Source organism: Lycorma delicatula, chromosome 11, assembly GCF_047948215.1.
Source record: "Lycorma delicatula isolate Av1 chromosome 11, ASM4794821v1, whole genome shotgun sequence".
Lineage (NCBI taxonomy): Eukaryota > Metazoa > Arthropoda > Insecta > Hemiptera > Fulgoridae > Lycorma > Lycorma delicatula.
The window spans coordinates 36576847-36599452 of NC_134465.1; the positions used below are offsets into that span (position 1 = coordinate 36576847).

Below are 22606 nucleotides of genomic sequence, written 5' to 3' on the forward strand. Positions count from 1 at the left end.
TACGTTATAAATTTTTTTTTTTTTTCAAAGTATTCTTTCCATAATGCCAAAAGTTAGGAAATGTATGTTGTTAGCCATTATCATTTACAGGATTCAACCAGAAGGAAATTTCTTAGAAAATATACATTTAATTCTTTAGCACTACTACTTACAAATACATTAAGCTGTATCTTAGTAAAGAAATATCTTGCACAACACAATATAATGTACCTAAAGCATCAATAACCATAATTCCCAACTTGGGCCCCAATTGATTTTAATTACTATTCATCATACAAAATTGATTCTCGAAGGTAACTACTTTAAAAAATATATATAATGTAAAAATTATGATTTTACTTTCTTTTTATGAAATAAACTTAAACATTAGCTGAGATAAATAAATTAATAATAATTAGACTTGAAAGTTTTTTTGACACTTCCTTATATAGACTGTTGAGTAGATAGAGATTATAAATAAGTACAGGAGAGCTGACATTACACAGTATGTGCTTCAGTAATTAATTTGAATTTCTGTTCAGCGTTTAGAAAACTGATTAGTTGGATAGTTCCTGCCTGACATACTCATATATACCCTTTTGCTTTTTCTGTTTAGCCTCCAGAACCATTATAAGATATTACTTCAGAGGATGATATGTATGAATCTGAATGAAGTGTGTGTAGTCTTGTACAGTCTCAGGTCGGCTATCCCTGAGGATGTGTGGTTAATTGAAGCCTAACCACTAAAGAACATCGGTATCCACAATCTAGTATTCAAATCCGTATAAAAGTAACTAACTGCCTTTACTAGGATTTGAAGCATAGAACTCTTGACTTTGAAATCAGCTGATTTGCAATGATGAGTTCACCACTAGACCAATCCGGTGAGTTGCCCGATACTTACCACCATGATACAACAGGTTTAACCAGAACAGTCTAACCGACCACTTGTCCAAGGAAGAATTGATGATCAAATGAAAGAGAGACTGCCTGTAATCAGGATTGATTGGAGTGATTTACCATCTTGTTGAAGATCAGTCTTTGTGTATATATATATATATATATATATATAGAGTACACATTTGCACTATATCATTAGTTAATGACAAAAATGAAACAGTGTTATTAATAATAATATTAGAGGTGTATTTAAGTATACATTGATTATAATTTTTTATAATTAGAAATTTTGTTTATCATTTGCAGTCCAGCGTAAAGAAAGAGGTAACACATTATTTAGAGCCAGGACATTGGTTTTTATCCCTGTATAATGATGATGGTGATCCGCAAGAAATAACATTTGTAGCACAAGTGTCTGAAGATATGACACAGAATTGCCCTAATGGCTGTAGTGGTAAAGGTCAGTGTTTAGTTGGACATTGTCAGTGCAATCCTGGATTCGGTGGTGAAGATTGTAGTGATAGTAAGTATAATTGGTTTGTCAATTATTTTGATTAAATTATGAATATATTTAATAAATTTACAATATATTTTATAATTAACAGATTTTATAATTAATAAAGCTTGTTGTGATACCTATATTTTTTATATTTTCTTTAATTTATATATCTTTATGATTGTACATGAGTAACTAGGTCTTTTTTTGCATATATATCTATTACTAATTTACACTAACCTATTAAAAATCAAAAAAAATATTAACACTTAGTGGTTTGTGATCATGCAGTTGCATTAGCATCTTATATATTTTTTATTACTAACAGTGTTTGTGAATGACAAGTTGCATTTAGCTTTTTTTTGGGTCTTGTTAAAATTAATTAATTTCAGTAATTTAGTGAGGAACAAGTATATCATTTTATATATAATGTTATTTATTAAATGAAGATCATCTATTTATCTTTTAACATGTTTACTACAGCTTTTCCATTAATAATTTAATCTACCAACCATAATAATTTTTTCCTGAATCAGAAAGTGAAATGAGGTAATAAATGGAAAAAGTATTTTATGAAAATTGTATGCTAAAAGTAACTTTGACCTTTATGTAGGCCTGCATCGTGTAGATCGTTTGTACATTTTGTCATTGAACTTTTGAATTTTCAATTTTTTTCTGAATTTCCTTTAAAAAACTTAATGATTCTAATTTTTATATAAAATAGGAAAACTAAAGAATGAAAGTATAAGTGTAATCAAAGACAAAATTATAAAAGACACTAAATATCAAAAATGAAAACTGAAATTTTTATTGATCTGGAGAAACAAATGTTTAAAAATATTTCCTAAATATTATTTTTTGGTATTTAATTTATTGATGAGCAAATATAAAAAAGGTAATTTTTTCTATTTGAAGAAATTAAATTTATTCTATTCTATGTATTTCTTACTGTGTAGCAGCATGAAATTAAAAAATTACAGACCAGAATTTATAAAGAAATGGAGTAAATTCATAAAAAAATAAATAATATATAAATTTGAAATATCCTGAAACCATATCACTCTTCATTATCAGGAGTCTAGATGAATGGAATCCAGATAAACAGAGTTTTACAATAGATATATAAAAAAGAAACCTTTTTCCAAAATAAAATGAAATCACTGAAAAATTCAAAATCCTTAAAACTAACCTCTGTATTATATAGCAGACTTTGTAACTACCTAGAAAAATAAACAAGAATCCAATATCTTACTGTACCCTACCCTTCAAGCCAAAAGTGATATCTGGTTATTCGGCAAGATTCAGGATAGAGGCTGCAAGGTAGTAACTAACATCCAGATTTACATGATCCATTATGATTGTGTTAAGGATAATTTTTATAACAACTCTACATTAAGATTATTGCTGTATTCTATCAGTTATTTACAGCAGATATACTGCAGCTCTTCAAATTTAATACACCATCAAATTTAAGACGCACCCTAAATTTAGTAGATAATTTCTGGAAAAAATTAAAATATCCAATAGAAATATTAAAATACTGTATAATATATTTATTATAAATTATCATAAGTCATATAAGTATTGTATATATCAGTATTTTTCATTAAGTTCATCCTATTTTGAGAAATGAATATAAAATACTTTTAGTAGCTACTTACAACAATTTACTGAATAATCCAAATATGCATTAAAACACCTAAATCTAAATCGAAAGCACTCAACACTACGTTATATATATAGTACCTTGAATGTAATGTAGTTAGCTATATGTGTATCTAGCTTTATTAGTACGGTATTTTATCACTAATCACAGTAATTCTTCGTGACTAAAACAGTTTGTCCCATTAGCTTTCTATGTTGTTGTCAAGTCATCATCAGTTTCATCTGAGTCTAATTCATTTGTGTCGCTGTGATTCCAAAGTACATCGTCTTCAGAACCATCCAATGCACAACCAGCACTTGAAGAATGACTTTTTAATTATTTCTGACAGCAAATCATTCCAAGCTTTTGAAATCCATTCTACAATCATAGTCGCTGACAGTCATTTAATTTTACCGGTCGATGTAAGAAGATGATCGTTTTCAGTCAACCACTGATTGTATTGTTAATGAATATGATCTTTAAAAGATTTATTAATCCAAATATCCAGTGGTTGTAATTGATTTGTCATTCTCCAGAAATTAATACTAAATCACATTTTCCATTTGTCAGTTTTGTTTTAATGTTGTCCGACAAATGACCACGAAAAGCATTCAAAACCAACATACTGTTTTGTTTCAGAAGTCCAGCCAGTCTATGTTCCCATACACATTCTAACCAATCTTGCATTAGATTACTCATCATCCAGGAATTCTGTTGAGCTTGAACAATTTCACCATCACAGAACCTTTCTTTTGGCACATTTTTGCTGTTCAGAATTACATACAGCAATAATTTATTTCCGTCGGCAATAGCATTCAACATAACAGTTACTTTTACTCTTTTACTTTCTCAAATCCAGCTGTTTTTACTGTTACTTGTTTTTGTCCCGTCTCACTTACGGTGTAATTTGGTAGCATATCAAAGAACACAGCAACTTCATCATTATTACCAATTTGACTGAGACAGTATTGTTTCTTTAATCATAGATCGATTACATGTTGTTGACATTGCACTAATTTATGCTCGTAAACTGATGGGAAATGGAGGTTCTGCAACGCAATGACAGACATTGTCTTTTCATGAATTTCTCATACCATCCACAGACAGCTAGCTTTAAACTGAAGACCATTATTCCTGGCAATTTCCCTGGTGTTTAACATCAGTCCATCTCTTGTTAATGGAAGCCCTTTTGTGTGGAGTTCCTTGAAATATTTCAAAACTCTAGCATCAGTTTCCAGATATTTTCCATTCATTGATCTAAAAAAAGATTTCTTTGTTCGTTTAAATGCAAATAATTTCTGTTTCATACTGCACCACCGACACATATTCGCTTCCTTTACCAAGAACTGTTTACCAACGGCACGATTTCTGATCTGTTCAGCGCATAAAATAACCTTGCATTTAAACTCTGTATCATATATGAAATGCTTTTCCTTGATGATGAAATGGTTAGAAAAATACAACAAATAGGTAGAATTGAATGGTTATGAAAAAACAGACTGATTTACAACTACAGTAGTATACCGTACACATGTTCAACATCAAATGGAGGCTAGATAGGAAATATGAAAGAACATTTGTCATAGACCACATCCACAATGCCACCAAGCTGGTCTTGTAGTTAAGTCATCATTGCAAATCAGCTGATTTTGAAGTTGAAGAGTTCTAAGGTTCAAATCCTAGTAAAGGCAGTTACTTTTATAAGGATTTGAATGCTAGATCATGGATACCAGTGTTCTTTGGTGGTTGGGTTTCAATTAACCACATATCAGGAATGGTCAGTCTAAGAATGTACAAGACTACATTTACATTCATACACATCATCTTCACTCGTCCTCTAAAGTAATACCTTATGGTGGTTCCAGAGACTTAACAGAAAAAGAGGGAGACCACATGCACAAATTCCAGAGCAATGTCTCATCACTAAATTATGTCAACTTTTTGATGTAAAAATATAAATCTTGTTGAGATGAGTCATCTTTCTAGAAATTTGTTTACATTCTATACACGATAACAAATCTTCTTTCACGTTTCCTGTCTGGTCTCCATTTGAAGTTGAACAGGTGTATGGATTCAAAAACTTCAGTTTTACAGCTATTAACTATGCATTTATGTCAAATGTCATTAAACCTCCAATTGAATATGCACTTCGAATTTAAGGTGCACCTGACATTTTCACTCTTTAATCTGTAAAAAATGGTGCATCTTAAATTCGAAGGAATACGGTAATTATGACTGAAAACGGTTACGGTATACGGTTATTTTGACTGAAAATTGTCACAATATCATAAACTTGTTCATATAATGTAATAGTTCAACAACATAATAACAATTCTTCTTTATAACATAGTTATCCAATAACATAATTGTACTTATATCACTGCAGTATGACAATAACTTGGGTTAATGTTTTAAATCTTATTACAAAATATAATGAGTTTATTTTTATTATTCTGCTTCAAAACTAATTCACTTAATGATTCCAATTCAGAATTCAGTTTACAATGTAGTTTAATAAATAATTTTAAAAATGTATATAGATGTGTATATATATATATAATTAATTACTGATTTGAATGTTGATTACACAACATATATTTTTCTTTGATCACATGTTTTGTTGTGTGCATTTTTGTTCTGTTTCATATGATTTTATCCATTTTTTTTAAATTTCCTGATTTTGAACACAGTAAAAATTGTGTATGACTCATTAGATGAATTTCAAGTTATATCCCAAACAGAGGAAACTATATATAACAATAAAAACATTTTTTTTTGTAATATAAGTTATTATTTTACCATCCATCTTGCTTGGATTTAAATTTTAATTATTTGGTAAGAGAATTTCAGAACTAGTTCTGAAAGTAAGTACAATTTTTCTGAGGATTCTGTAGTTGTGTATACATCTCCTTTTTTTTCCTAAGCTGATTCCTATAGTTATGTATACATCTATAACTGTTCAACTTAAGAAAACATAAACACATGGATGCACAGAAAATCGATTGGGAGTGGCATTTGAAGCAGTGTGAGCAGTAATAATATTGTAGGGAGGGATGGATGGTGTGATGTGTTCAAGGACTGAGTAGAAGCGGGAATTCAGTTGCCCTCTTGCATTCATGTAGTTAGTTGACCCACCATACATTGTTACCTGGATTTTGTAATCAGTATTTTTTAATACTAATTAGTTTTATGAACTGTCTTTTTTAATACTATTTTTTTATAAACAGTTTTTTCAAAACTAATTTTGTTTCATTAACGGAATTTTTAAATGCTTAACCTTCCTAATGCCTTATCTATGATGCAGTCGTAGATTAGGAAGAGGAACACCTCTAAAAAGCCAAAGCAAATGTATAACAATGAATGTCTACAGCATATTAGTCAAAGAAAATCTAGCGATGGTACATGCAGGAATTCAAGCTTGTGTAGCAGGTCTTTTTGAAGTATCTGTTCATATTGTGTGTAAAGTGATAACAGAATCAAATAAACCGGGAGAAAAGGGGTTTTTAGTACACCAGGGAAAACTCATAATAGAATGAAAATGAAAGTTAACTTCCAAAGATGCACATTACGTAATTTCATATACAATTTTCATATACAACATAAAGCCCTGCTGACATTGAAAAAATTATTATTAGTTTTAAAAACCGAACACCCAGATCTGCAGATGATTGCAGTTACAAAACTAAGAAAACTTTTTAGGAGTATGGGTTTTAGATGGAAGAAAACTGAAAATAACAGGAAATTTTTTTTTAGAAAGACAAGATATATGTATTAAATGAGTAAATTATCCAAAGAAAATCAATATTTAAGGACAGGAAGGAAGACCAATATTTTTTTCAGATTAATTTTATATTCACTTGACACATGGGAAAAGTTATGGTTAGACCAATGGCTCAAATAAAGATTGTAAAACACCTGTAGCCAAAGCCTCAAAGCTGATATTGCTTCATGCTGACAGTGAAGCAACAATTTTCTGAACTGCCAGTAGAATATTGTAAGCAATGTTGCGAACACATACTAACAATAGAAAAATATTATTATGAAACACATCAAGTTGCCAACATGCAAACTGAAAGGTTTACAATTTGTGTTAATGACAGTGACAGTGGCAGTGAGATCAGTGATGAGATCCTCAATGAATCAGAGTCATCGAACAAGGATGATATAGCTGATGTGAGATCCGATAGTATGGAAGGGATTGAACCATTTGATTAAAAATCCCTTATCTGCCCTAATTTCCTATATCTTTCTATTACCAAATAAATAACTTGTAAAGAATAAATGAAATTGAAAGAAGTAATAAAAATTGTAATTTTAAAACTAAAACAAAGTAAACATTTTGTCAATTAACAAACAAAACATGTAGCAGATTAAACAAACAATAAATATAAATAACAATAAAAAAGGGAAATGGTCAGATGTTATGTATCCGTGAGCATTCAGCACACTGTTGAGCGTGCATACGCATGCATGCACACGCATGTGTGTGAATTATCTTATACGCCATTCCTCCCATCGGAATATACCGATCCATCCCCACCCTGCACATTGACTTGTTTGTTTATGCTTTCTTAACCTTGAATACTTTTTTCCAGGTTATTATTATATGGATATTATTTATAAGGAAAAGTATTACAATTTGTCAAAACTTTTTGTATCCAGTGTAAATTTCTTGATAATTTAAGAAGTCTTAGTTGTTAATCTAAAAGAACTAGAGTACCATTTTTTATGTATGGATGTGGACATTGGCATATTTATTGCATATGTCAGGAATGGATGAATTTATAATTATGAAATTTTGTGTGTATATGAAACATAAAATTTCATAAAAGTAGGACAAGATGGGTTACTTCTCCATTAACTTATGACTGCTATCTCAAGATAGCTGCATTTTGAAAAGAAATTCATGAGGGACTTTTAAAAAGACATAAGTAATAATGTAAGATTTTTTTAACCTCCTCCTCCTTACTATATATCAAATTAGCAGGCCCCTACTCTGTTTAAAAAATTAATTAGAATTAAAAAGATACATAATATTTACTAATTATAAAAGACAGCTTATTTTGTATTATTTTATCTTTATTTTAAAGTATGGAGTTCAAACTTTATAATCTTTAAACTGTAAATGATGCTGCTATTTAGAGGCCATTTTAACTTACTCTTAATTCAATTAAAATATAAAATTGCAATGATAAAAAATACTACATGGTTTATTTACATTATAAAATAGTAAATTTCTGCAGAAGTTAGATTTTGATAACCTGTAATTTAATTTGAGATTTATTAGCAGTGCTGCTACCTTGATATTATGCTAGGGGGCCCTGCTACTTATTAAAGAACCCTCAATGTTTTTAAAATATAATTAATAATGCAATTAAAAGTGGCTAATTCTTGCATATATTAATTTTGTTAAACTGTAACTTTTGTTAAACAAGTTAGCAGAATCTAAATTTATTTAAAGAATTAAATTACAGTAATTTTTTTGTTTAATTTCATATTTAATTTATAGTCATCAGTGGCATACTCGTTAAAGGTTTTCAGCTTGATATTTCCTGCCAACTTCATTGGTTAGCAAAAATATATCAAATTAATTTTACCTTACTGTTAGCATTAAAAAAAATTAACATAATATGATTATAAATTTTTACAATATTATTTACGTTTGTGTATAAAAACCTTGAGATAATATTGTCAAGTCTGTTATTTTAATTTTATTATGTTTTTTTTTCCTTTATAGGTGTATGTCCAGTGTTGTGTAGTCAAAGAGGTGAATATATAAATGGTGAATGTCATTGTAATCCAGGTTGGAAAGGTAAAGAGTGTAGTTTGCGCCATGATGAATGTGAAATTCCGGATTGCAATGGTCATGGACAGTGCACTAATGGAAAATGTGCTTGTGCACGTGGTTTTAAGGGGAAATTCTGTGAAGAAGGTATATTTAATACTGTTAATTAACTATGATTTATAATGATAAATTAATGATAATGATTAATGTTAATTATAATGAAATTATTGACAATATTTTTTAGTTATAAAATAGAAAAATTGCATAAATAGAAAACAAACTGTGCTTCTTTTAAGTGAGTAGAATCTGAATAAATTAACAGAATCATTACATCTAATTATACAATAAATGTGCAATGCTGTTTTTGTATTACAGCCGCACTGTTGCTCAGTGGTAAAAAAAAAAACCAGTTGTTCTTTATATTTTGTAAAGAGCCATGAGATTTTTTTTTATAAAACAATACTTTATATACAATAAAATTCCAGAGTAATTCTCACCTTAAGATAATTTGAATTTGGCTTATGCAATACAATTTACTGTTTCTTGAGATAGTTTGCATTTTGCTAATAGAATTTAAAGGGCTATTACTTGTTATTTCTTTATCCAGAACATCTAGAGTACTATTTTTTATGTATGGATGTGTACATTGTCATCTTGGAGTTTGAATAATTTATTTATGTTGTAGATTTTTTTCAATGTGTACTGAAATTATCAAGTAATAGAACAATAAAATAAGTTTTCTAATAAAGTTTTTTTACAAGATAATTTAAATAATATTTTGTTTGTCAAAGATAAATTTTATGATTGTCGTACTTTCTTTTTATCTATTTGTTGTTAGGTGAGGCTGCAGATCATGGACCTCCACATAACTCTGCATTTTCCATAACTCTCTTTAAAAACCTTTTCTAACTCTGTTACACAATCTTTCTTAGTCTTTCTCTAGATCAATTATACTTATATTAAAAGCTTTTTTAGAACTATTCCACTTAGCATTCTCTATAAGTACTCAAATTACCTTACTCCGCTCTCTTCATTCTCTCCTTTAGTGTCTATATTCTAGACCTTCATGTATTGCAGAATTTCTTATTTGATCTCTTCTTATCTTTCCTACCATATTTTTTAAAACTTTCAACCATAAACTCAAGAAAATTGTCTGTTTAGATTTCATCAATAAACTTATGATATAAATAAAAATTAAAGTTGCACTGAACATAATTATTTTTTTATTACAGTTAATATAGTTTTTGTTGATATAATTATTAATCACTTTTGTTTTTTTTACAGTCGATTGCCCACATCCAACTTGTACTGGTCACGGTTTCTGCGGTGAAGGCGGTATTTGTATCTGTAAAAAAGGCTGGAAAGGGGCAGATTGTTCAGAAACAGATAATGATGCTTTACAGTGTTTACCTGATTGTTCTGGACATGGAACATTTGATCTCGAAGCACAGACATGTAATTGTGAACCAATGTGGTCAGGAGAAGACTGCTCGAGAGGTGAGAGAAGGAAACATTTCATAGGTATGCGAAGTGGGATTTTCTGAGTTGCTGGGAACAGTCTGCAAGATTCCACTTCATTCTTAATATAACTTTTTTTTAAATTATATTTGCTTTTTATTTATAGATGATTTTTTTATGTTTATAAAATGTTATTTTGTATTTATTATTTGATATTAAATTAACAAAATTTTTAGCTTACATTCAATTTATTTTGCTTATGTAATCATTGTATTATTGGTATACACCATTAATGCTGATTTCTCATCCAGATATCTTTTATATTATTTTTATTATTAATAATATATCTCATTTAATCAGTTACGTTTTAAAAGTTTGAATTCACTAATAACAAATTCAATTATTTAATATCAAATAAAATGTACAAAATAAGTTGATTTGAAACATTCAGAGAGGAATTGCAGAATTGTTTTAAAATTATCTAAATTGTTTATTAAAATTGACGTAAATATAGTAAGTAAGTACCTATTTGTGTTTTTTTATCTACTTAATTCATTTATTGTTGCATAAAAATTAGCTTTAATCATCGAGCATAAAAAACAAAAAAAATATTAATTATATAGATATATTTTGTAGATTGGTACAATTCTATAACAGATAGTGTTGAGGATTTAAAAAAATTCATTTTATGTTAGCTAAAATCTTTATAGAAAAAAATATAGTCAAACCTCCATTTATTGAATTTGAGGTTTGTAAAAAATTTTGATTTATAGAAATACACTTTATAGAGACATATTAAATGTAATATTACTAATAATTGTATTATTATAATTACTAATAAATTAATATTTTCATTTTGATAAATATATACTATAATGTGCAGAATAGTACTCTGTATAAAAGGAACTTTTGTCTTTGAAAACATATGTCTTATCAGCTACGTAATGTAAAAAATTGAATTTCATAACATATTAAATCTTGTTCTCTTCATTGCACTGAGAGTTCCAATTTATTTGAAATAAAACTGTAGGAACAAATTTTGCGTAAAAAGTACCTCATGTTTTGTATTTTTCCCAGTACAATTTCAGTATTTTATAACTTTTTTAATAGTTTCTTTAAACAACAATTATTTATACATATTTAAAAATTGTGATTTATGTATTGTTTATGCTTTTTTAATTTTTTTCTGATTTTCAATATGGCAGCCATTTAAAAAAAATTCTACTTCGGTTGTCGGTGAAGATGAGATATTAATGTAATGATAAATAAAATTTACGAAAAAGTATATATGAAACATTCAGAGAGGAATTGCTGAATTGTAAAGCATATTTTCAATTATCAGTAGAATAGAAAAGTTGTAATTAATGGTTTGAAAATATGCATGTGTAGTAGAAAATGTCAGAAAAGAATAAAATTATAGATAATATAAAAGAAATAAAATGGGAGCTATAAGAATCTTAAATATTTAGCAGGCAGTAAAGAATGGAGACAGATAAGGTGCAAAGAACTATCTGAGCCCAGAAAACCAAATGAATGATGACTATAAAAGAGTTCTTATAGTGCATAGTTAGGCAGAAAAAAGATTTTGTTTCTTTACTGAGAGTCAAAATAGAAATTGTTTTATTTAAATGGCTTGTATATTGATGAAGCTTACACTCAGAAGCCTTTAAAAACTATTTGAAAGCTAAGACTGTTTTTAAATATATTTAATTACTAATTTTTTTTATGTAATGTATGAAGAAATTGAAAGAATATTGAAATTGCATAAAGAGAAAGTAGGTAAAAAGTGAGATATTTGGTATGATTATAATTCGGTATTTTAAATTTGGTATGATTCCTGCTGGTTTTCTTTAAACAAATTTGAAACTCTTTTGAATAATGAAAACAGAATTATAATGAAAAAATCAGGTTTTTTTTATTTTGCTCATCCCCTAGGTTGGAGAAACCTAACTTGTTTTTATAAGATCTAAAATGTTCTGCAAACCTTGCCCTAAATGATCTACTGGTTTTCCCAGTATAAATTTTGTTACAGATATGTTATTTTACAGATACCACCCAAATTATTGGGATCATTATCATTAGTATGGATTTTTAAATGTTTTATTATATGATTGTATGGTCTATAAGCTATTTTATATTAAACAATATTGCATAACAATAATAACAATATTGCATAAACAATAATGCATAACAATATTGCTATTGTAAACATTAACCAAGTTTACAATAATGTTGTTAGTATAGGAATATTTTATATAAATATTTTCATCAACACTTTTATTACCTATAGGTATCAACATTATAGGTACTCTTGATGGTAAACTGTTTTATACTTTTGTCTTTAACATAATTAGTACAGAAGGGAATATGATCAAATAAAATAACAAAAAAAAAGGATTGATTTTGCCAAGTTAATATATACATATACATATACATATACATATACATATATATATATATATATATATATATATATATAAAACAGTTAAATTTGTGCCTAATGGTTCAACAGAAGAACAAAACTGAATTGTGTCTGATTTGTTTCTGAGTTGTAAATGTGTGGTAATAATAGGAGAATTTATTAGTAGAGTCTAGTAATAGTAGGTTTCTTAAGTATTTTTAATATAAAAATTATCTGTTTTACCATATGTTTACTTTTCCTCAGCAAGTTGGAATCCATATGAAATTTCAGAAAATATTTCCTTCAAAACTTTTTTTATTTTTTTTTTTTATAATTCATTATTTGATTATCATATCTGTTCTTTAAAGAAAAAAAAATACATTTAAAAAGTCTTACTTTTTAAATATATGGAGTAGTGACATAACTCTTTTCATTCATCAGTAATGAATTTTCATTCATCAGTAATGAAATCACTTTTATCAAATTGTTTTTTTTTTTACTTGCCTAATTTCCCATGTAAAAAAAAACAACGTAAAACAACGAAAACAACATGCCATGTAAACAATGTAAAACAACGAATTCATACAGATTTTTATAAAGTGTAAAACTACTAGAACATTAATGAAAAAAGAATTATTTTAGCAGAATGATCACTCTATAGATAAACTATTATTATTTAAAAAACTTTCTTATTGAAAAATAATTTTTAAGTCACTTCAACAAATTATTCTCTACATATCTTGAATAAAGCTTCATTTATATTTTACACTTTAATGAATTATTGTACACTATATTAACATAAAAAACTATTATTATCACAACTATTTCTTTTAAATGTTTTTTAATTTATTTATTTATTTTAAATCAATGAATACTTCTAATAGCATCATTATGCTTTATTTTAAAAATGTTTATTACAACTAATGGTTCTTATTTTAAATGTGACAATAAATGAAATTATGTATGTGTAAATTATTACATACTTGCAGACTGTTTTCAACAGCTCTTTCTTTTTAATTCTATTGAAATTTATATTGTGTTTATTTCTATTAATCTTTAATTTAAATTAATTCCTACCTGAATGTTTCCTTTCATTTATAATATTTTTTTTAAATATTAATAATAATAATCAGATTTTACAATTTAAATTATATTCTATTTGTCAGAAGCATCAATAAATCAACGCTTTAAAAATATAAATATGAGTTTCTGGTAATTTTTTTATTATTTTTTTTTAAATTTCATTGAAATGGCACGCTCTGTTAATGGTGTGAGCAGTGACACATAACAATGCAATACTATTCAAATTTATTTAATTGTATGGCTTCAATATATTATTTAGTAATGCTTTTTATATTATTTAGTAATGTTAACAGTGTTGTTTGATACACATTGTTGGGTATCATATAAATTAATAATGACAAAAAGTTGATGTTATAACACTAGTGTAATAACTCATACTGAAGATATGACCTTATGGTGACACATATGTCAAGACTGTTCAACAGAAATTGCCATTAAACTATGCTAATAGAAATTAAAAATACAACATGCAACTTAATTTTTTTTCCGATTTAGTTGAAAAATATGTAGATTTAAAAAAAAATATTTTTTTAGAAGTTGAGTATTCTGTCAAATTAAAACTTTTGTCAATAATATATTTCTAGTTATTTACAATTTGGTCGGTTTATGGTTGACATAGGTTAGCATATTAGCTTCTAGATTATTTAGTCTTAGGTTCAAATCCTCACAATAATCTGCGATTTTTTCATTTATCATTTTATTCATCTTATCTTCCTCATTAAAATTTGTTCAAAAACGTGACAGAGGTTGTGTTTTATATTTTAAAAATGATCAGGCTGTGTGACTAAATATATAAATATTATTAAGTTTTTCCTTTATTCTCTATCCTTGTTATCTCTAAAGTTTTTGTTAAAAATTCATACTTTTCTTTATTTTTAGTACCATTGTCAATTATGCAAAAGTATTTTTTTTTTAAATTTACAATTTTTTATTTTATATTCTATCCTTAACAGCTGTTCTATTACCCAAGTTAAAATTTTTGTACTTTTTTTTACACGATTATTCAATAATTATTTGGTGTAATTCGATCGTACGTCTATAGTTTGCCTACGTATGGAAAAACCAAAAGAAAGAAATTTTATTTAGCTTAATCTTGTTATAGCTATGTATCAGCTTTACCAAAAACAAATGCTTTTTGAATTCTGTTGTATTTTTAATATATGAAGATTTGACATTCTAGAAAGCAAAGTTATAGATAACAATTTTGTTTATAATCATTTTACCAGTTAAAAAACAGAGTAATACCAGTAATAACTTATCTAGTTAACCTCTTTTGATGTAATCTTTTTTTGTATAGAACACATATTAATTCTTTATCTATAAAAAAAAAAATATTCCACTATTATTATTACTCCTAACTTTTTAAAATGCTTTATCTATAGTAATCAAATTATCAGTAGATTAGTTTATTTATTTGCTGTAGGTGTTATCTATCTATATTTATATAAATGATAATGCATCTATATCCTTTTATGTTTGTACCATATTTTACTTTATGAACATAAAAACAATTTTTTCCAATTTTTATTGTTGAGTGTACAGAATTATAAAAATAAAATAAAATATAAACTAGCTTATTTCTAGCATCAATCAGAAAATAAACTTTATATAGTAATTTTTAGCATGTAGGGTAAATGTATATCTTTCACACTTTATTTACTTTATCAAAGTATACAATAACTACCATACAATATCCTCAAGTGAATGTCTGACTGAATGGTTTTAATTTATTTAAATACTTACCGTTTCTCACAATTTTGTGGATGTGCAATGGTTTTCATTTAGAAACTCTAAACCTAATAATAATTACCTCTTGAATTTGCAAAGAAAAATTACTTATGTTATAGCAATTATTTAAGCTAATCAATGCATAATCATTGATGGTGGCATTATAGCGTGATAATAATTTAATCCATGCTAACTTCTTCTGAGGAATTATACACAGATGTGGTGCTTATTACCTGAAGGAGATTTTTAGCTAACTAATGATACACTTCTTGGTCCCAACAGTAAAGATGTTGACACATATAAAGCCTAAGATCAGGTTGTAGGCCAGATCTATGATTTTTCTTATAAATATCTTTTCTGCTTTACGGCAGCAGAATAAGGATAATCTAAAGATTCTCTTTGGTAAAACCAGGTCTTCTTATCACTCATAAAATTTAAATATCGTATGTTTGAAATCTCTTTTATTTTTGATAAAAAAATGGCCACAGTAAATGACAATTATCTTCTTCGTTAATAGGTTTATGATGGTAGATCTTGTACAATATTTAATATACTGTTTATTGTCAATTTACTGTCAATCAGAAGCATTTCAGAAGTCCCTTAATGCTTTATAAGTATTAAATCTTATGAGAAATTACACCTAGTTAGAGAACTTGTAATAAAAACACACTGGTAAATCATGTAACTTACTATTTTGTAGTTGGAAAATAAGAGCCATTATACTTAGATTTTAATATATGTATTCTTTGATAAAGAAATTACTGACATTCTTTTTATATTCATTACATTTTAGCTAATGCATTCAATCAGATCTTCATGATTTTTATGTAATAAGAAAAGTTAGTTAAGTTATGAAATACATGAATATGTTTTAATTAAATAATTACTACTATATAATTTTTATTTTTGTTTTATTTATTTGCAGAATTATGTGATCTGGATTGTGGGCCCCATGGTCATTGTGTTGGTGATGCTTGTTCTTGTAATTCTGGATGGGCTGGTGAATATTGTACACTTAAACAATGTGATTCAAGGTGATCAATATATAAATATTATAATTGTTGATTTTTTTTTCATATCGAACCTGAAGAAAAATAATAAATATTTATGATTTTAAACAGTATTTAAACAGTACATGCTGTTTCAAGCAGACAAGGTGCATGCTTATAGTGAATCTTATTTATTCTATTAAAATGCTCTAAAGGCATAGTGTTTTTTCATGCAGAATAAAGATTCTACTCTTATTTCCTTCCAGTATATAGTAACAAATAATGATGTATTTAAAAAATAGCTTTTTGCAAAGAAAAAGCCTGCATATAACAAGTAATTACTTCATTAAGAAAATAAAACAAAAAATTTTATCATGTTTAATTGTGTGCTGCATAAAACTTATTAAAATAAGATTTGTGTATTACTTTTAATTTATTTAGAAAGGGAAAAGTTAATGTTTTTCAGATTTTTTATTAACGACAATTTTAAATGAATTTTTAATTACTAATATAAAAAATTGTGTAGGTCAAAAAAAATAAAAATAATTTGGAACTGAGATAAAATTTGGTGAATTTTTAGCTATGACCCTATAAAATGTTGAGAAACTTCTTAAATAATAGAATACAAAAATAATAATTACAATTAAAATTCCTACCTTTATTTTGCAAACATTTACGTTTACCTTAATTAATTTTCTATTGTTTTCCTTTTGTGTTCAGTAAAGTCTTTTTTTATCATCCTGCAGTAGGTCACTCATCATAGATTAATCCCATCTGCCTTGATAACGTTGTTCCATCTGCAATACATCTTGGTGGAACCTTTCTCTTTATTGGTCACCGATGTCTCCCAAGTTTAAAGAGAAAAAGCCCAAAAGAGAATTTAAAAAATGAATTTCCAATGACATTCTGTAGCCTAAATTTTTGTAGTTCACTAAGAGTTCATTTATAACCTGATCATAGGTTTCAGCTTTTTTGTTTCCAAGAAAACCAGTAATGATATCTTTGAATGACTTCTATATTGCTAGTTCTTTAAGATTCAGTTTTCTGTCAAATATATCTTCATAAATTAATTTTCTTATTTGTGGCTCGATGTATATTTTCTCTTTTAATTTGGCTTCACTTAATTGTTAAAAAACCTTAGCTAAATATTTAAAACTGTCTCCCATCTTTATCTAATGCTTTTACAAAATTCTTCATCAGGCCTAGTTTTATGTGTACTGGTGGTAAAATAATACGATCTGCCTTGACAAGGAGTTGACAACATGTTCCTTTCCTGGGGTTAACTGATTTCTTTTTGGCCAATCTTTAACTCTGTAGTGTTTATCTGTAGCCCGACTATTCCACAAACATATATATTTTGTAAAGCCACTCTGGAGACCAAGAAGAAGCCCTATCGCTTTCAGGTCAGCAATGATACATCATACTTATTAATAGTTTTTAAAATTTTTGACATAACTTTCATATGTTTCTTTCATTCCTACAGCATTTGCTACTGGGTTAGAAGAAAACTTGTATGAGTTATGCAACAACACTGCCTTTAACTATTTTTTTGATGAGTCTATAAATAAATGCCAATCATGAATAAAATATACAATGTCCAGTTTAGACATTAGCCTCCTAACATCATGGCAGGAACAAATTAAACCATCTCTTCTAAAGTATTTCAGTAAATTTTCATTTCGATTTTTATGTACTGAAATTTTAATGTCCTTGTTTAATAAATTCCATTCCTTAAGAAGTAAACCTAGGAGTTCTGCATGTTGTTTCGACAAACACAAGTCATAAATTAGGTCGCTCAGTTCTGCTTGTGTGATGAGATGAAGTTCAGTATTTGATTCTTCTGGAATATAATTAATATCTGTTGAAATTGACGATTCACTGGATGAGCCTTCTGGGGAATCAGAAGTTTCTTTCCAAGAAGTTGGAGTAAAATCGGAATCAGTAAATCAACACCATAAAGTACTGATCTCATAGCTGAACGAACATTTGAGTATGTGATACTGCTTTTATTGTTTTGAATTGAAACCAGTAACATTTGTTAAGCAAAAATAACAGTCATCAGGTTAGTAGGCTTTCGCCAAATCATAGATACACCAAAAGGCAAATACTCTTTTTTTCTTTTCACCACTGGGTTAGTTTAACATAGAACTTGATGCATGCTACACATGGAGCCCAGGATTTATCTTGGTCTCCCAAGGGACATCAAAATAATGTTTGTAAGCAGTTTTCAGCAGAATCATTACTGGTTTTCATTGACTTTTTGTGGTGAATTATCCACAAACATAACAAAGAATATTTGGAGAATTTTTACAATCCTGATTTTTATTCATTGTAAATTCAAAATGTTTTAATGAATGAAAGTAAACTGAAATATTACAGAAATACTTACCTAATTATAAAAATAATTAAGTTTTAGTTTATAATACTTAATTAATTAAAATACTTCATAAAGTCATTACACCATGGAGTACAATAAACACAGCATGAAATGCGTATGCACACACACACACACACACACACACACACACACACACACACGCACACACACACACACACACACACATACACACATACACACATACACACACACATACACATACACATACACACACACATAAAACTTAAAAAATCTTGATGTTCAGTAAAATAATACCAAAAGTTGTTCTGTCATAAAACTTTTTCACCAAACTGATGGCATCACTTACAAAACAATCTTTTTAATATATGTATGATAAAACCACCACCACAACTAAAGAACACAGCAAGTCATACCAAGAGCTGAACTCATACTGAAGAAAATTTCTTCACATTAAATTACTCATTATTTACTCACTGACATGTCTATAAATGTCTGGCTTGACATGAAATAACATCATTCAACTGTTGTGTATCAAATATAGGTTTACAGCATGCATCACAATATAAATCAGATGTGAATAAGCAAACATACAGACATACTAACTTATTTCTATTGTTCTTCCACGAATGATGGAACAAATAAATATAAAAAGCTATAGAGAACTCTCTTTTTAGTTCCAAATTTTATGTTGACTAGTTTTATTAATTTCTATAGCAGTTTATCTAACTTTTCTTTATAATCTTCTTAATTATTATATTTAATAAACAATTCTTCAGGACTTCTTTTTTGTTAAGGAAACACATTTCTGAATATTACAGTTTTTTGCATCAAGCTTTGTTATGGTTGGAATTGTTAGAACAGTACAATTTTGTCAATAGCATTCTGAAATTAACGTAAATTTGTGAAATACCATGATTAGTTTGGCTTCATAAAATAAATAATAATATTTAATTTTCTCATGATCTTTATACAAAATACATTTGTAGATATATTTATTATTACATGACATACTACAGAATTATTATTCAGATAGCCTTTACTTCTCAAGATTAAATAACTTAACCTCTTGACAGTTCGTTATCTTAGTACAAAATCATATTATTATGCCCTTTTTTTCCACTAAACCTTTGTTATTTTGCCAAATTTTTTTTTACATATTTTTGATTTATCCAATAAAATATGACAAAAAACCTAATTTAAGGACCTCTTTGTGTACTTTTCTTATCATGCAATGTAAAAAATAATATTTAAAAGTTCAATTATATCAATATCATTCGCATGTGATGTACAGACCATTCTGTACTAATAAATATCATTAGCAATACCTAATTGTCATATCAATAATATTGTAAAATAATAGTAAATAATTAAAATGACACAAAGATTGTTTACTCACATAAAAATTTGCTAAAGTTAGGTTATAATAAACAACTCTCTTATTTACATACAGCCATATCCACAGACATTAATTGTTGGAAATAAAAATATGACTGAAAATTGCACAAAAGTAATAGTAAAATTATAAAAGTAAACAATAAATAACATAAAGAAATAATAAAACTAACACATAAACAATTTAAGGAATGATCAAAACAACGAAAACAAATGCCTGGTAACAGCTGTTCAGAAGGATAAAGGATATAAAACAAGACATATAGACTAGAGAACTGATATGCTACTGGCACTTCATCATTAAATTAGTGTAAAAATGGAACTAGACTTACATACATTGCAGTAACTCATCAAAAAACAGAATAAAACAGGTCAATTCATAATGATGAATTGACCTGAAAAGAGGCACTTTTCAACAAAAAAGTGGATGACAAGTTATTTCATCAAAGGCAATTTTTATCAAGGTAGTTAGTTAATGACAAGTTATCTCGTCAAAAACCAGTAAGGTGTTAACTGAAAATATTAAGAAAAATATGTTAGTTTGTCTTGATAAATACTTCATAAAGGTTAATTACTGTATGGTATGTGGTTGATATGCTCTTATGCGGCACTTTATTATCTTCTTTTAGTTATTTTCTCCTCCTTGATGCCCCAAAAAATCTTTATAATTTTAAATTAGGAAATTTGGCATGTTCGGTTAGTAATTTTTTATATTTTTATATTTTAGGTGTAATGAGCATGGTCAGTGTAAGAACGGAACATGCCTTTGTGTTACGGGTTGGAATGGAAAACATTGTACTCAAGAAGGTTGTCCGAATAGTTGTTCTGGACATGGTCAATGTCGTGTTAATGGTGATTCTTTATGGGAGTGTCGCTGTTCTGATGGATGGGATGGAGCAGATTGTAGTGTTCTTTTAGAACAGAATTGCGCTGATGGAAGAGATAATGATAAAGGTTAGTTTTATGTAAAATTTATGATACAGAATATTATGAATAATCCACCCTCATTTTTACAATTTTTAGAAATGTTCATTATTTTAAAAATTGTACTTTCTTGACTCCAGTCATAAAAGTGGCTTTTTGACTTATTTTACAGTTTGTATAAGATAAAAAGTCGAGTTATTTCTATTGAACTTTTTTCACTTATTGCATTCTGCTGTTTTACATTTACTTCAATGATTAGACATGAAACATGTCAATTTTCACTTATTTAATAATATTGTTCATTTTTAATTAAATAAATAATACTATTCAGTACAGTTAACTGGAGATGTAAATTTTCAAGAAAATAAAAAAAATATATATATATATGTGAGTTTATTTTTTTAAAAATGAATAAAATAATAATAATTGTTATAAATTTCTTATTACAATAATCAGCATTTCTTCATATTGTAAAATCTTATAAACCTTCTAGAAATTATATTTGATAATTTTTCTTAAATTCTTCCCATTTGCAGCATATTTCTAACACCTGAGATTTACAGAGTTATTGAAAAAGGTTCCAACAGTTTAAAGAAATTGTATATCAAAAACTACTAGAGATAATCGAGTATTTTTTTAAATTCAGTTTTTTAAACTCAAAACTTTTTTTTATATACCTTAGAATGTTTTAATATGAGCTCCGTTGGTTTTTCTGCAAATATCCAGCCAATAATCAACTTCTGCCAAGGTCTGCTAGATCATTGCAGGTGTAACTATGGCAATAGCAGCAGTGACCCATTATCTTAAATGTTGTACATCCCTGATTTTTTCACAGCATGCAATGTTTTAAATGTATCCCCATAGAGAAAAGTCTAGGGATGTCAAATCTGGGGCTTCTCAGAAGCCAAAGCACAGGGCCAGCCCTACCAAACCAACGGTTAGGGAATCTTTCATTGAGAGCGTGTCGAACACCTAGGCTAAAGTGATGCAATTGCCATATTTCTATCTTAATTATTAAATGGGACGCACCATCTTGTTGAAGCATTACAGCAATGTCACTTTCTTGTTCAATTTGATCAACTTGCGAGTAAACATACAGTTGTAGCATATCTAAATAAACATTACTTGTGATAGTAGGAACATGAAAAAAATGGGTCAATTTCACAATAAGAGATCAAACCGCACCACATGTTTATTTTTGGGGAATCTCTTACATATTCAATAATTTTCATTGGTTTGTTGAGATTCCCATATCCTGCAATTATGCCAAAACATTTAAGACAATGGATCACTTGCTTTTGTCACAGTTATCCCTGTGATGATCCAGCGGACTTGGCCAGAAGTCGATTATCAGCTGCATGTTTGCAGAATGACCAATATATACCATTTATAGGTACCGCTTATTTCAATATATACCATTCTAAGGTATATAAAAAAACTGTTTGAGTAGCTGAATTTTTTTTTTTT

General features: G+C 27.7%; 1 protein-coding gene across 3 annotated transcripts in view; it reads left to right on the top strand.

Moving 5' to 3' along the window:
- Ten-m (teneurin transmembrane protein Ten-m) overlaps positions 1-22606 on the top strand; it is an 887841-nt gene that overhangs the window by 807916 nt on the left and 57319 nt on the right. For all 3 annotated transcript variants that reach the window (XM_075378109.1, XM_075378112.1, XM_075378111.1), the window contains 5 exons: positions 1186-1402; positions 8758-8952; positions 10090-10302; positions 16401-16509; positions 20943-21169. In XM_075378109.1, the coding sequence (XP_075234224.1) occupies positions 1186-1402; positions 8758-8952; positions 10090-10302; positions 16401-16509; positions 20943-21169 (961 nt within the window). The remainder of the gene's footprint in view (positions 1-1185; positions 1403-8757; positions 8953-10089; positions 10303-16400; positions 16510-20942; positions 21170-22606) is intronic.